Source organism: Aedes aegypti, chromosome 2, assembly GCF_002204515.2.
Source record: "Aedes aegypti strain LVP_AGWG chromosome 2, AaegL5.0 Primary Assembly, whole genome shotgun sequence".
In the NCBI taxonomy this organism is placed as follows: domain Eukaryota; kingdom Metazoa; phylum Arthropoda; class Insecta; order Diptera; family Culicidae; genus Aedes; species Aedes aegypti.
Genome location: NC_035108.1, coordinates 384,207,345 through 384,225,131, shown reverse-complemented (window position 1 = coordinate 384,225,131; position 17,787 = coordinate 384,207,345). Strand labels below are relative to the sequence as shown.

The window sequence follows — 17,787 nt, the reverse complement described above, 5'->3', positions numbered from 1 at the left end:
GATTAATTAAAGTTGACCAACTGTTCAATGTTGCAAAATCAAATTCGAAATTAAAAATTAAAACACAAACAGAGAAATACCTCAACGCATAATGCAATCAGTTCGCATTTTCCCTTTATTGATCTTTGCCTGTGTGTGCTTCATTCCGCATCCATTTTTAATGATTATTCTACATTTTTTCCATAAACCTATCACCAAGAAAGACATCCACCCTTACACACTTTTAAAACCTGGACATGAATACGTTCAATTTTTGGATTGAGTCAAAAAGTACAGTTAGCAGCTCAAACCACTCTCGAAAAAATATATGAAGATTGTTTTTGTAGTCGATCGACGGAAGAATTCGACTTTAGGGACTCGACATTATTTTAAATAGATTTATACGAGAACTCTATAAGGCTACCTTAAAGAGAAGCATTGGAGCTCACCAGAAATCCATCAAAGACCTTACCTGCTCTCTGATAGGAATTGCGTCAAAGATATTGTTATAAATTTCATCAGGGATTGCTTACCCTTTGTTATTTTGATGTGACAACGGATATTCGCCATGGATCTGCTATCAAATTTACCCTTTAGTTCAAAGATCATTTCACATCATTTAATTTAGGCAGTATACAGGGCCGGACTTACAAATGTGGGGGTCCGGGGTCCATTGTCTTGTTCGGGCCCTTTTTCCAGAAAATCATGTTGATACTTTAGAATAGAATATATATTTTTAATGTTCTTTGTAAGGTTTCCATTATCGGACGTCAAACTACCTAATAACGTTCAAAAATGCTTTAAATTCTTTATGAACGTTAACCAATTTTCAATTTAAAACTAATGTTCTTCAATATTTTATATATCTGTTGAAGAAATTGTTGTAGGGCTGGAGGAAGGTCTTTTTTAGAGATTTCGTCACTATTTTGCAAGTGTCTAATACTTCAAACGAATTCTCCAGTTGTTGCTCTGGAAGATCTTCCAAAGATTTTTCAAAGGTTCTATAAACGGTAATCTTGGAAGATATACTGAGGAAATCGATTTAAAAATCACCGGATGAAATCTTGGAAACATAGGACTTCCTTGAACAATATCTAAAAAATCTTCGGAGATAATTCTGATGAAATCTTTTTGATTCGGTTCCTTGGAAACTTCCAGGTTTTATTTTTAAGATATTCGAAACATTCTTGGAAGAATTGCACGGGAATCAATCACTCAATGAACTCCTGGAAAAATCTGTGGGATAAACTTTGAATCTTTGTTAAAATATCTAAATTCTCGCGAAGTTTCTGGAGAAAATTATGAAAATATACAAAAAGTAATAAAATTTGTAAGTCTATGGTAATACAGTCGAGGAATTAAAAAAAAAAATGTCTGGCTTGATACTATGATGAAGAATCATACTCTTAGTTTTTGGTTAAAATTTGACTACGTTTTGTTTTCCTGTTTCTAGTTAGTTCCATTTCGTTTTTTTGGTTCCTGTTTGGTCTTTTTTTGGTCTTTTTTCAAGCTAGACTGCCATTCTACGCATATTTGTCCCACGGTACATAAGGTTTGCATAGAACATGGGTCAAGCAGGCGTAGAAGGGCAGTAGAGGTATCTAAAGTTCCTATATTCTAGGCACTTAAAATCGTGATCGATGAAGTCATTTTCAAAATGAATTTTCAAGTAATCAAGTTGTATTACCTGTGTCTACAGGCATATAAATTGCTTTCTAATTCTCAAACTTAGTTGAGAAAGTTTTCGTTACAATTGGAAATGTCACGTTACAAAATCGTTAGAAATAGGGTAACGACTATTTACATCGTTCTAAAATGCTAACAGTTGGCGCCAGTGGCAAAAAGTACAGACAACAACCTTCCGAACATGCAGTTTCTCTCACTGGCCGCCGATCGGCGACACTGTTGTTTGCATTCCACTCACTGATCGTACTACGCTCGTTACTCAAATTTTTCCAACTTCCAACACAAGCGCATGGAAAAATGGTAGTTGAGAACTATCAAAACGTATGAACAATAATGAAAAGTTAAATTACTTGAAATTAAGAAACTGGTGCTTCATTTGCTTTATGATTTCGTTTTTACTACCACTGAAAACGAGCCATCTATTGCCTTTTCAGTTTTGAATATCGCCCTTCTGAAGAAAAAGAATGGCATTTAACTTGTTTATGTAAATCGTTTTTGAATTTTTCCTTATTTTCTTGTTTCTCGTGAAACCAACAAAATCCAATTCTGTTCAAATGTTCTTATATTTTGTAAGTGTTACACATATTTTTCGTAGAACGATGCATATATATAGTTGTTATAAGTGCATTGTGAAAAATATGCTCAAGATTTATAAACACTCCAAAATATTTCATTTGACATTTCGTATGATTGGTTTTTGTCCATTTTCATATTTAGAAACTTCCTTTGAAGCACCTGGTATACTGACCAGTATACCAGGTGCTTCAAAGGAAGTTTCTAAATATGAAAATGGACAAAAACCAATCATACGAAATGTCAAATGAAATATTTTGGAGTGTTTATAAATCTACTTAAACTAAAATTACATAAACTTTGGGGTGGTCCAGCCGAGCCCTAATTTGTGTTAAACGTTCAAAAATTTCTATAAATTTGTTTCAGAGTGTGTAGAAATTACTGCCTCCCCTTCTACCGTCCAACATCCATTCCTACCGGATTGCACCAAATGTAATCACGTGCCCAACAATTGCTCACATTTTGCAACAATCGAAGCTAATTTAATTCATTGTTGCTCATCAAAAATACCATCGGAGCTGCCTCGGAGGAAGCTGCCACTCGCTTCTGGAAAGAATAGACTCCCACAGAAAATATTCCGTCTTTTGAGTCGCGTTCGCCGTTCTTGTCGTCGTTGTCGTCGTTGTCTGCAAATAGGCCATCGCATCCGACAAAAGAGTGCTATTTTTGACGCCACCATACCGCCACTCTCTATGTCATCTCGCTCGATGATGCTTTCGATCGTCTGCAGTTGTTTGTGATGTTTTCAGGATTTTCGTCTGCCAGACTCATATTTGTTATTTTGTCCATGATGAAAAAATCTGATTTGCTTCATCGTCGGTCTGTTACATATTATGAGATTTTGAAGGAGCGACGGCGGTCGATAGTGCCAAAAGCAAATAACTTAATCAATCGCAATGTAGGAAGACATCGATTTCCCGATTTTTCAGTGTTTTAATAGGTAGGTGGTCGAAATCGACGCACAGTCAGCTGTTTGTCGTAGGAAATGAAACTGTCAGAATTATGAAAGTGTTGACGCTAAAAATAAGCAATAAAATTAATTTTTATTCCCTGGCGGTGATGATGACGACGAACGGTTGGACGCAGTGTGGTGTCTAGCTAAACCAGGGATTTCCAACTGGCGATCCGCGAACCCCTAGGAGATCAGGGGTTTTTGATTGATGATTAAATGTGAGGTATCTCTCATTTAGTTTGTTATACGATAGCTTTATGTCCAAGTTACAATTATTTTTTTAATCAAGCTGGAAATTCACAGCTAATCATATACAAATTTTGAGTTATAATAAATCTCCAATATTGAAGAAAATGTTGAAATTTGAATTAGTGATCATTTTAAAATGAATATATTTAGAGCAATATGTCCTTCTACAAAATTGATCAATTTGGAAAGACAAACAAGTTTGTAGAATAACATTTTCCAATGAACTCCAAAACTCCAAAACTATTTAAATCAGGTTATCTCTAAACTTCGCTTAAACTTACAAGTCACTCAGATCACTAGAAACCGAGATCCAGGCATCCAAACTTGAATGTTTTGTCCAATACTGTACATCTGTTGAATATTCGTAGATCTTCGCCGAATTTACGTGAACAATTGGATGTTCTTAATTTTTGAGGTCTGCGGTATGTTTGTAGAACTCAAAAGGGGTTGGAAGCCACTGAGCTAAACATACATAAACGTGGAAGCAGAATCGCGTGAAAAATCGAATCTCGCCTCCAAGGAGTCGGACCAGGCCTAGTCTATGCGGGAGATGCGATTGGGAGAGAGAGACTGTAATCGCAATAAAGCATGATTGAATAAATTATTATCTGTCAGGGTGTGATTGGATTGCTCCTCCGGTAGCATCGAACCAGTTTGGAGCGGTTGGTTGGTCATAATTTTTTGATGAGAATTGATTTGCGAAATTTATGTGCTACTTTTCAGCGAAATCGGATACCTGATAGGGAAATTCCAGGGGACTTTGCTGAGCTGCTTCCATCTGTGTTCTGTAAAGGCGTTAGAATTTTGCATCTTGAAATACTGGCTTCAATCTTCAGTTCTTCACATTGCTTGATGGCTGAAAGGAGTGAAACCTTCATTTTTTACCGAATCAGCTGATCGAAAGTGAAGGAAGCGTCGTAGCACCACGTGATAAGACTTGACATAATCGAAAGAAAATAGCTCTTCAACCAGGAATAAATTACCAACCTGCCGAGCATCAACGGGAAACGGAGGGTTACATAAACTACCACATACATATGCAACAACTGAAGCACCATTCAACAACGGTGCTCCACATAAAAGCTTATAAAGGAAAAGGCGAATGAAAAGAAGGACACGGGCACCGAAGAACATTACTCATTGCCGTAAACTCTTCGTGGATGACGGCGGCGCCGGCAACGGCGATGGCATTGATGACCATAAAAGTAAAATCAATATCCTCAGTTTTATATGGGGCCAGGTAGATTCCCTTGAAATTCTCTGTCGGTGCAATTCCTACGGACAAACCAATAGTGCACTTTATCAGGTAAAGGTGAAATGGAAGGGTTGGCGTGTCCTCCACATATAATTATTATTGATTGAAAGAATGGACTGAGTTCGAATCAGGGATAGTTCCATGTTGAAGTGCGTTTTGTCGTTTAACAGGTAAGGTACCGTGGGGTAAGTGGATACAGAAAAATCAAAAGTCAACTTCATTGTTATGTTCAGCTAACGTGAATAATGCAATTCAAACTTTTTTCTGTGGATAACAAATGAGGGACTAATATTCTTCAAATCGTCATTTATTTCGATTTTTCTGATTGTTATGTACTGAGTACGAGGGACTTGAAAATTTGCGCCAAAAGATCCACTTGCCCCACCATGGTGGGGTAAGTGGATCACCAATAAAAAACTTTTGTTCTCAAAACAAATGTGGTGTAATTATGTTTAGTACGAATGATATTACTATTGATCTTGTAATTATTGCTAGTAGTGTTACATTTTCATACTTTGAAATTAAAAAGTATCTTTACTTAGTCAAGATATATGTATATACATATTTTATGCATTGATTCCCACTAATTCGAACAAAAAATATATTGTAGCTAGATTAATTTGAAGAAAATTCATCCATTTATAGACATATGTTATAAAGAAGTATGGTAGGATTATTCCTCACGATGTTTTATAAAAACACTCGTAGTTTAAAAATATTAGTTACATTTACTTTTGAATAACAAACTGAAATCCTTTTATTCCATTTATGAATAAATTTGTATAATCTGTCTAGAACAATTTATATGGTCAAATTAGGTACGATTATATGCTTTCAATTGGAAAATTTGTATATTTCGCTCTTCTACAACTCAGCTTAGATAAACCATGGAAAGTGTCGTGTAAATTTTATTATTATTATTATTCTTATATATCAGAAAGATTAAAAAACTTTTAGGTGGATTAATTCAAATTTTCGTTGAACAATTTGACAAATTTAAGCTGGGGATGAATAAAATTAAGGGAAAACAACATTTGCGAATACTAAAACTTTTTAAAATTATCGTAAGCAGTCTGCCAATAAATAATAATAATACTTGATCCACTTACCCCACCCCATTAAAAAGTAGGGGTAAGTGTACCATGTAGAATTAATTTGTAATTATTTATAAAAATCACATATTTTTCATTGTGAATCATCCAATTAGAACTGAAATGCTCACCACGTGTCAAAAAAACTAATAGTATTCGACTTTAGACAGAGATACAGTGGATTTTTGATTGATGGAAAACAAGTTTTAAAATAATTAATTTTTGAAGCTAACAAGTTTGCTTGTGTTAGTGTACGTGCAGTACTAGTTTTGCAACAGTATCAGTGTGGGCGTAAGAATATAACCTAAAACGAAGCAATGGTGCGAAAACATTCAACATATTCAAGTATCAATGCTTAATATTGACGAATGATCCACTTACCCCACTGATACACTTCCCCCACTGTACCTTATCTGAACTATCGAACTATTATTTTATGATGTCATATTTAACACATTGAGAATGGCACCGCTAGAAAAATCTATAAGTAGCATTTTAATATGCTTTTGCTACAAATGTCTAGAAAACGCATTGTCCATAACTTCTCGTTATCTTTTTTTTGTAGAGGAGATACTTCCAAACATTTATTGATTTATTGACACACCACTTTCTTGATGCAGTAACGATATAACTTTCAGTCATTTCCACTTAAGTTTCGAAAATTTTGAAAATTTGTATGTTTTCCAAAGATTTTCTTTGATGTTTTTTAGATTTCTTGCGGATGTAAAGTAAGTCAGCCTAATTTTAGTATTTTGTCCGTATTAATTGTTTAGTATTAATAGGGTAATGACTGTTTATTTCGTTCTTAATAGCTATAAGTTGACACCAGCGGCAAAAAGTACAGACAACAACCTTTCGAACATTCAGTTTCTCTCACTGGCCGCCAAGCGGCGATACTGATGTTTGTATTCCACTCACTGATCGCGCTACGCTGCATACACAAATTTCTCAATCTTCCAACACAAGCGCATGGAAAAATGGTAATCGAGAACTGTCATGTGGAAAATAATTAAAAACTTGAATTACAAGCACTTAGGAAACTGGATCGAAAAAGTAGTGATTAGAAATCAAGCACCTTTTCAGATTTGAATTGTGCAAACTAATGTTAAAGTTTGTTACGCCTTCTGCACTTCAGAAAACTTTAAAACATGACAATGGAGACCCATGGTTGCTCATTATTGTCCTCAGCAGTGTTATGCGAAAGATGTATGTTCCGTCCTAGGGACAACTGTTATTTTGATGGCATTCATCTGAAGAAATGTATTACAAATTTGATAGCGCAGCTCATGAAACAACCTGTTATCTTGAAATAAATGGATAAGTGATTGGTACAGCTCTATGAGTGCATATTGGAACATTCTCCTCTACTTAAGCATTTTTACAATTGTATTCACAATAAATTTCTATCGCTATTTAGTTCTTGTCACCTTCACAACAGGGCCTTGTTACGCAACTTCGTCATGGTTGCTTGAAATGAAATGTATGTATATCCCACTCCACCATTGACTTACCAACCACCATCACCAACTTCGGCAGAAACACGATACTCATAATGAATACGTATAACTACTCTTAACATCTCCAGACTAGCATTCGAGCAGTTCACACGAGAAAAGAAACTTTCTTCGCACTTTTCAGCATTGACGAATGGCTGTGTCAAGTGTTCACACCTCTCGACGTAGTGCCTATTATGCATAGTGGGGCATTAAACAGAAGAGAGGGTTAAAATCAGTTCAGCTTTTCTCATTTTGACGAAAAGATTTGCTACAGATATCGTGTGGCAAGCACGAAGATACTATATCCAAGCAACCAATAGTTTGGATTGTAATTAAGTAGTGAACTTCGAAGTTTTGATGAAAATGACATTAACCAAACTTGATTCTCGAAAAAGTTACTCATGCACTGTTGACGCCGTGATAAACCGGCCGTACTCATGACCGGGATAAGTCACACTGTGTATTACACTTTTGGGCATCTACTTTATTTACACACACATGCACTTATCAATAACTAGAACCACCTTAACAAAAGTGATATTAAATAATATTAAAGGTTTAAAAAAGCAAGACTTATACTCGATGTCCTTGTGACATGGGAACAATTCCAGAAACCTGGAGGAAATTTTCAGAACCCCACTTAGTGCCGTCGGTGCCAAAAGTGGGGTCATGGCACAAAACATTGCCGCATGGATGCTAAACGCATGATGCGCGGAGGTTTTTCTCACGCTAAGGACGTCTGTCTCGTGGAAGATACCACAAAGTTTGTGCAAATTGCGGAGGCAATCATAAGTCAAACTTTTGGGATTGCCATTCGTTTAAGCCAATCTTCGAGGCTCGTCCCAGGTAGATGGGCGGTTTTTCGTTCCCAGAATTTCCCTGGCACAATGCTCATTTTCAGTTAACGATCGCTTGCTTAAGAATCATACCCATCAGGTAAATTATAATCATGCTCATTTACAAGCCAATTTTCTTTTTCGTCGGGTATAGTAGCAGGAAGTTTCAACTCCTCCCCTTCAAATTGTCTTCCAACGGATAACCGTTCGAGTTGAAGCAGTTCAAGTTGGTGTAAAATTTACTAATCAAGTTGTTATCGGATCTCTAATGGATCAAAATAATTTTATACATATTTTAAATTAGAGTGCTCGTTCTCTGAATGGTTAAAAAGACAAACTGTTCAATTTTCTAACAGCTAATAACATACATATAGCAGTTATTACTGAAACTTATTAAAAACCTGGATCCATTTAACATTTTTCATGTCTTCTACAAAGTTGTTAAACATCTTAAAACGCGTGTTTTTGCTGAACATCGCACCTCTCTATCTCTCAAAGTAAAAGAATTATCAGTCGAATTCGTTTTAATAAGGCTTATTTGTTTGATAGTAATAACCCAGGCAAAGACGCTTATAGACAAACGTTTTTATCAAATGCCGAAAGGGGATATACGGTACTTTCACGATATGTAAGAGTTGTCTGCGCAATTTTGTGCTGAAGCCAGTTATATAGGCCTAAACTACCCCTTGAAAGAAGAGTAATTCATGCATAACTTTGTTACTTCAAAAGATAGGGTGATGATATGTTCAGCAAAATCAAGGATTTTTCTATGTAAAACAACTTTGTTGAAAACGCAAAAACAATGTTAAAAATCTTGGAAAAAAGTTGTGATAAAATATATGATTTTTAGGGGCCATTCACATACAACGACATATATCTCAAAAAGTATATGAGATAGAAAAATCATGTCTTCGACAAAGTTGTTTCAAATTGCCAATTCTACAACTTTGCCGAAGACACCATATGTCTGTCTAAATGTTTTGAAAAAATAGTTTTTCTATCACACTGCTAGGTGGATTGATCACAAAACTTTTTTCGTCAAGAGATGCGCTTTAGTATACCAAGATAATTCTCCGAACAAACTATATCGCTAAAATCAACGGTTTGGGCGCTATTCAAAAAGCGCATGAAATCGAGAAAATAAAACACAGTGCGATGATGGAATTTTCTACATCCTCATAAAGATATTTCCAGAGAGTAGCTTTTCATTTTCGGTTGATATATATTGCAGTTGCCATATTTTCCTGACAAGTGGAAAAATGCCAAGGTTGTATCAATTTTAAAACCAGACAAAAAATCTGCAGAAGCTTCCAGCTATAGTTCAATCAGCTTGCTTTCTTCTATCAGTATTTTTAGAAAAGGTCATTTTGCACAGAATGATGGTCCACATCAAAGAAAATTCTATGTTTGCCAATGAACGGTTCGGATTCCAACATGGACATTCGACCACTCATCAACTTTTACGTGCAATAATTTTGATTCGTTCCAACAAACCTGAAGGCTATTCTACTGGTCTTGCTCTTCTAGACATAGAAAAAGCATTTGACAGTCTTTGGCATGAAGGCTTGATTTCAAAATAAAAAAGCTTTAAGTTTCCAATATACATTGTTAGAATAATCCAAAGTTTAATGTCAAATCATACACTTCAGGTTAATTATCAGAACTTTAAGTTTGAAAGACTTCCTGTAAAAGCTGGTGTTCCCCAAGGCAGCACTTGGGATCAATAGTTTACACTATTTTTTTATATGACTTACCTGAGTTACCTCAGTGATGTCAAAAATCTTTGTTTGCGGATGATACAGACCTCTTTGGCAAAGGCCGAAGCCTGCGTGTCATCGGTAGAATATTGCAAAAATGTTTGGATATATTTTCTTCATACTTGCAAAAATGGAAGATTTCTCCTAATGCTTCCAGAACTCAAACCATAATTTTTTTAACATAGCGATAGTTTCGAATCCTATTTGGTCGCTCATTTTTCAAATGTTCCAGTAACCAAAATCAACACGTCTGAATTGTATAGAAAACTTCCCGACAGAAGGCCCCTTTTTTTTCCACGCGTGATACTTCATTCTCTCCACAGGTGATATTCTGTTCTGTTTTTGACTGGCGCAATGAAACAGGGTTGAAGCGTGCCAGAGGTGAATTATCGTTGCTTACCGAGACTGAAATGTTTATTTACACCAATTCGGGTAGGTTATTTATGGTGCACGTGAATGGAGATTCTCACTCCAGTGACGCAGATTCGAAACGTACGTAAATTCAGGTGGAGTTCTGGCTTTAATTGTGGCAAGGGTTTAGAAATTTGTGTCTGCATCGGAATTTGCGTATCGTTTTTTTAGGAATCAGAAGAATACACATTTTTTTTTATTCTAGCAAAACATGTCGAATCTTTCGTTCACCTGTTTTACGCAATGTTAAAATTTTAGCGTGAAATTTGATTTAACAGTCTAAATTTGTCAATAAGGCCTTGTCGAATGTTTGTGTGGCTTACAGTCGCCTCTCCACATCTCGATATCGAAGGGACCATCGAGATAGGGAGAGATCGAAACAAAGAACAAATTTTTATTGAGTACTAGATTTGTTATTTACTTTGATCTAAAAAAATTCGTCTAGTAACCTTCGATATTGGTCATATCGACATACCGTTTTGATTCATATTACGGACACTTAAGGCCTCAGTGAAGTATAACTCATCATAAAGCATATAAAATTAATCATTCTGTATGATTGTTCCGCGTTATGGAGCCTTCAAAACAATTAACTTTCGAATAGTGGACGAAGATTTTGATTTCGCAACATGAAAATTTTTAAATAAATAGGAATGTGTGGACTTTTCATGATTCTTATTCCGGACACTTCCTTACTTTTGCCTCGTATTCCGGACACTTTGATTCGAATTCCGGGCAGCTCATGAAAATCATAGATAGAAAAGTGAAATCATTAATTGAGATCGGTAAACCACTAAAGAGGCGTCTAAGGCAGCTGAGCATTATTAATTTTCATAGATATCTATGGAAAATGTTGACTAAAACAAGCCTCGAAAGTGAGAACTTTTGAACGGCAAAAATTGAAACATTACTTGTGAAATGTTTCCCATACAAACTACAGTGTCCGGAATTTGAAGCTGTCCGTAATTTGAATCAAAACGGTACAGAGAGAAAATTGGGAACGAACGATAAACAGGATCACATCGAGATATGGAGATATCGAGATGTGGAGAAAGAAATTGTATGCAGAATGAAGGGACCTTCGAAATCATCGACATAGGGAGAGATATCGAGATATAGAACATCGAGATGTGGAGAGTCGACTGTATTAAATGTTTCCATATTCTAACAACTAATAACATACATATAGCAGATATTACTGAAACTTATTTGAAACCTGGATCCAAACTTTTTGTTTAACGTAATGATCGACTTGATGGAGCATGTAGGGGAGTTGCAATCATCATTCATAGGCGTATAAAACATCAACTTTTTTCGTCATTTGAAACTAATGGTTTTGAAACTCTGGGTGTTTCTGTTGAAACGCAGCAGTTACATTCATAGCTGCTTATTTGACTTTTCAATACTCTGGGCAGCAACTTAATTTGCTTCAAATTGCCTTGCGGAATAATAAGACAAAAAAATGTCATTGTTGATTTTAATGCAAAAAATCGGCTATGGAATAATTCACAAACCAACGGAAGAATTTTATTTGATGAGGGCTTTTCAGAATAATTCTCAATTCAATGCTCTACTTGTTTTTCCTATTCTAGAAGCACTTCCACGATTTATTTGGTCTTGATTGACTCTAGCCATCTTTGTAGCCAAATGGTTACCAAATATCCCATGAAGCGATTCTCAATCCAATCAGCTCCACTTTCAATTAGTTTCGAGCCGACTGGAATATATATGAAACATATATTGACTCTAATCTTGATGTTAACATTTCTTTACAATCAAATCTTGCTCTTGAAACATTAACAAATTCCATTGTGAAAGCCAGGAGCATTGCAATTTCAAAATGTGAAGTAAAATTTGAATCCGTCGTTATAGACGATGATCTTAAACTCTTGATCCGTCTTGAAAACTTGAGGAGAAGGCATTTTCAATGCATCCGCGATCCTGCTATGAAAATCATATGGCAGGACTTGCAGAAAGAAATCAAGAAACGTTTTTCACAATTAAGAAACAAAAATTTAAAAAAATAAAATTTCTCAGTTGGATCCTGGCTCTGAGCCCTTTTGGAAATTATCTAAAATTTTGAAATAACCTCAGAAGTCAATACCGGCATAGAAAGAGGAAAACAAATTATTACAAAGTAAATGCGAAAAAGCTCAAAAACTTGCTATGCAGTTTGGAAGCGCGCACAATTTTAATTTAGGACTAACTAGTCTAAAAGAAAATCAAGTTACTCAAGACTTCAAAAATATTCTCAATCAATAGAACGTTTTCGAAAATTCCTCGAAGACTGGTTTGGAAGAAGTGAGAACTATTATTAAAAAACTCAGAAATATGAAAGCTCCTGGCGATGATGAAACTTTCTACATCCTCATCAAGAAGATTCCATAAAGTAGCTTATCATTCTTAGTTGATATATTTAACAAATGTTTTCAATTAGCATATTTTCCTGACAAATGGAAAAATGCTAAGGTTGTATCAATTTTAAAACCAGACAAAACTCCAACAGAAGCTTCCAGTTATTGTTGAATAAGTTTGCTTTCCTCTATTGGTAAACTTTTTAAAAAGGTCATATTGAAAAGAATGATGGTCCACATCAACGAAAATTCAATTTTTGACCATGAACAGTTCGGATTCCGACATGGATATTCGACCACTCATCAACTTTTACGTATAACAAATTTGATTCGTTCCAACAAATCTGATGGCAATTCTACTAGACATAGAAAGACATTCAACAGTGTTTGGCACGAAGGCTTGATTGTAAAATAGAAAAGCTTTAAATTTCCAACATACATTGTTAGAATAATTCAAAGTTATCTGTCAAATCGTACACTTTAGGTTAATTATCAGCACTCTAAATCTGGAAGACTTCCTGTAAGAGCTTGTGTTCATATCGAGACAACATTTTGGGACCAATATTACACAATATTTTTGTATCTAATACACGTGAATTACCTCAGGGATGTCATTTTCTTTTGTTTGGATGACACAGCACTCTCCGCCAAAAGACGAAGACAGCGTGTCATATGTAGTAGATTACGAAAAAGTTTTCTTCATACTTGCAAAAGTGGAAGGTTTCTCCTAATACTTCCAAAACTCAACGAATAATATTCCTACATAAACCAAAAGCTTCTTATTTGAAACCTTTAAGTAGACATGTTGTCACGATGAGAGGGGTTCCAATAAACTGATCAGATGAAGTTAAGTATCAAGGGTTCATGCTTGATAAAAGCTTCACTTTCAAACATCATATTGAGGGTATTCAAGCCAAATGTAACAAATATTTGAGCCTGCCAAATAAAGGAGATAAGTAAAAAAAAAATGTAGCAAATACATGAAGTCTACTCATTAACAGAAAATCAGAACTTTGTCTTAAGAACCAACTTTTGATCTTCAAACAAATTTTATGGATGTTGTATGATGTACCAATATGGACAAGCTCTTGTATTACAAGGAAGAAACTTTTCTCACGATGTAGAGTACAAATCGATGGAAATCTAAGAAGAAATTTGTTTTTCTACCTTTTTGCAGTCGTCAAGTTCGTTTCTCCGTTTGTGACATTCAGGGAAATTGTAACAATGTTTTTCTCCGTGAAAGAGCAGTCTCAGTTGTGGCCTCATCGATGAAAGGTGAAAGAAAATCAGCAGCTATTCGAGACATTATTGGAATTTCGTTCTATACCTTGTTTCAGATAAACAAAACAAAGGACTAAATTCGTTCGTCGAAAAGAAGAAGCTCGAAGAATGGCTGAAATTCGACACCGCTAGTGGATGTCGTTCAATGTGATGAATGAAATGCGTGTGATATGTGATTAAATGCGAATGCGGGACAGGAGTTAAAACTATGGAGTTGGTTTCAGTGATGGATGGTGATGATGATTAACAGGAATTGCTGTTATCATTCTTGGGCAGGACTCCTCAGGTATTTGTTATACATGGAAATTAGGGATCAAGGCATCGTTTTTCAGTCATTCCTCCATGTAAGACTGTGAAAAACACCTCGTTGATGAGGGAACAGGGGGCTTTTAGATGCGTTTTCCACAAAGATCAACTTAATAAGAATTCAACATAACGGGAAATTACTGTGTTTCGATAAACCGATATCATTTTTTCATGACGTTGAAGGTCGCTATCGGAACCTCGTACCGACCGACCGGTTCCCTGTGGCTGAAAACAGAACGCAAGTATGTGGTTTTATAAATAATGAATTGAGGAATGTACCTGTTTGTGCATTTACTAGTGATGCTAAGAATAGCACGAGTAGTGGCGAATATCGTGAAATCAATTTGCACTCCATCTTGACGATTATCGACCCGCTTTCATGAAAAAGATGAACAGCGTTGTGGCGTCGTCTTCGGCGTCGTCGTTTGCTGGATCGCTGTGCTGAATCCAGAAGGAAGCGCTGGCTGGCGACGGAATCTGCGCTCGCTAGGACAAATCCAAAGGCTAGCTTCTGCTTTGCTGGCACTGCTCCACACGACGCTCTAGGAATGATCCACTTTGATGCTCCACTTTTCCTTGATTTTTGTTGTAGGTATTGCTGTCGATAGACTTTTCTTTTTTTCTCTTCTCTGTGTTCACTCACTTTAGATATCCGACATAGAACTTTATTTTTTCTTCATTCACCACACTTCTGCTGTATTGGCCTTGCTTCGTGGACACTGATTTCTTCTGCTGATAATTTCTAATAGCTCAATTTTACTCTTTTTCTATTCACCGACCGATGCATATATTGGCTTCAGACAGGGTAATTAAAATTAATGCATTTATTTGGGTACAGAAATAGTCGAATCGATCTCGAGGGGAAGTACACTCTCACGCTTCAATATCAACTATTTCCCCGTCACTGTTCTTCGATTTATTCACAAATAGAAGTGAAAAACACAAATGCTATTAATATTCAAACCGAAAAAATATCAAACTGTGACACTTTTCTGATAGTTTAGTGTTTCGTGCGATTCGGATATAGCTGCTTATGCTGGCAGTGCTAGGCGTACTGTTCTTCCCCGTTCCGACCTTCAAGTCGTCAAGCTCGTCAAACACTCCAATCCAATCACCTTTTTTTCACCACCGAGAAAAGATTATGATTCGGAAAATTTCCGTCGCACAACTCTTCTCACAAGGAACGCTTATCCAACAATCGACCAACAACCACCAAGTGCGACGACGAGGATGATCAACCACCACGCTTCACTCCGGACCATCCATTCTAATTGGATTTGGTCCACTTGAAATTAAAAGGAAAACATCGATCTGAATGCGAAAAAAGCGGAGCTAAACTAAACGTCGGAAAAGCCACTCACGGACTGAAAAGTTCGATCGAAGGGAAAATGGCTCTCACTCGGAACACGCGACGACGACGGCGGAAAAGTCACTCTCTTGTCTTTCCGTCATTCTAGACGTGCGCTTCCAAGTGTGAGTGAGTGTGTGCGTAGCCATGTGGGAGTGAAAATTTTGCTAGTTTTTCTCGTCCGTTTTCCAAAGTGCACGCTGCTGGCAGCGTTCGACTGTCAGATTCATCCATCTCTCGCGAGTGGTCTTTCATAGGTTTGCAATTGTGGTGTGATTGGGAAAGAATGGTGCCAAATGCTTCCAACCAAATTTTAAAACTTTAAATTAGCAAAATATTGATTTTTTTTTTCAAACTATGCAAATGATCACCTCATACCTTATACATTTCAAATAACTCTTACTCAGCATTAAGAATACTTATTACATTATTGATTTAATTGACATAAGACATGAAAGATGTAAATCATAATTGATGTTTGTAGATAGGTTCTATCAAGTTAAAACCATTTTTAATATCAATATAAAAATTTGCTATTACTAAAAGTTTTTCGCCTGCTCGGGATTTGTGTTGTTTTCCTAAAATCCTAATCGATTGGTCACCATCAGCTGGTGACCAATCGATTAAGTTTTCAGCTTAAACGGACGCTTGGTTCTCCAGATCCGTGGTCTCGAAAATTTGAACTTTGGCTTCGATTCATCTTCACCTTAAAGTATTTAAATGCTGTGGAAAAGAGGGTCTATCCCAGGACATCGCGGGACAAAAAATCTCGGAATGTAGTAAAATTCGGGATTTCCCGTTTCCCGGGATATACATTCTGATATCCCGGGTTATCCCGGGATTTCCGTAATGTATGTAAATGCTGAGGAAAACCACTAAAATTTATGGCAAAACAATGGCATTCTTCTCAAACTCAAGCATTATTCGATATAATAGAATTAAGGGTAATTATTTTAATGAAATGACCAAATTACCATGTAAGAACACAATATTCATTTGATTGTTTACGACGTTACGGCCATAGATTTGGCTTTTTTCAAGGTTAAAATTTTCAATAGTGTTGTCCTGGTTGAAATTATCGTTCCTATTTGCCGGTTAATTTCACGGTCACAATCTAAAACCTTTAATTTCATTGAATGTTTTAGACTGTGACCTAACTAATACAGTAATTACCTCTTAGCATTATCCTCTTCAATAAAGACATTTCTTTTGATCTTCTAGGTTTAAATGACTTTTCGTATGTCTGGAGCAAATTGTAATAATATTATGACTTAAATATTTATCAAGCTTTGATTTTAAAATAGTTGATTCATCAGAATAAATAAAAAGTGAAATAGAAAATATAAGAGATTATAATCAACTTTCCATCAGGGAAAGCTATTTTCTCCTTATATTTTATAGCAAGAACATGGTGTTGTTGAAATTGTGCTTCCATTTTGATGGGGATGAACCAGCCAGGGACAGGGATGAATTTCCCTAGAAAGTATGGGTACGACTTTGATAATGAAAATCATGGTACTTTTCCAAATAGTCAAATATTTTTATATTTTTGTATTAAAAATAAAGCTATTTTAACCAGCCATAACCATATCATATCATACCATATTTTAACCATAAATTTGTTTGATTTAATAATCGTTTACAACGAAATTTTTTGCTTATCTAGTCAGCACATACCTTTCATTTCGTTTATGTTGAAAAATAACTAATAATATATGTTTTTTATCAAAACCTTTCGCCGTGATGAGTTCAAGTACATTGTATCAAGGATGTTTTAAATAAATTGGTATTTGAAATTTTATTTGGCTTTGTTAAAGAACACTTGAAAAAATCCTGTATTTTTCTCACTACATAAGACAACATCAGAAAGTTATTAATCTTCAGATATTCTAAATAGTATAGTATAATAGTATGAGAGATGCTTCAAAGAAGTGTTACGTTATCAACACATTAATAATTAAATGATTCATTAAAAAATCGCAATTTACTCTTGTTGGATACAGTAATCAAATGTGTAAAAATCAGATTTTTGTCTTCACTAGTCTTGAAATAGCAGTATGGTAAAGTCGTGCCCATACTTTCTGGGAAACCCTATAAAGAGTTAATCAATTCCATTTCGACAAAAATAATAGATTTTTTTTTGGAAATCTGGGAAATCCCGGGTTTTTTTTAGGACTGGCTTCAAATTTTATCCCGAATCCCGGGACAAGTAA

The 17,787-nt window shown here is 35.6% G+C and overlaps 1 protein-coding gene across 22 annotated transcripts in view; it reads right to left on the bottom strand.

Annotated features, from left to right (window-relative positions):
* The window catches only part of LOC5576029, a 94,988-nt gene that overhangs the window by 71,615 nt on the left and 5,586 nt on the right, over nucleotides 1-17,787 (bottom strand). For 9 of the 22 annotated variants that reach the window (XR_002500840.1, XM_021846909.1, XM_021846920.1 and 6 more), the window contains exon 2: nucleotides 14,506-15,020. Coding sequence is in view for 21 of the 22 variants with exons in the window: in XM_021846909.1 (XP_021702601.1) it covers nucleotides 14,506-14,581 (76 nt within the window). In the remaining variant the exon portion in view is untranslated. Of the gene's footprint in view, nucleotides 1-14,505; nucleotides 15,175-15,341; nucleotides 15,607-17,787 lie in introns of those variants that run through there. The other 13 variants (XM_021846912.1, XM_021846911.1, XM_021846916.1 and 10 more) reach the window with 6 other exon arrangements.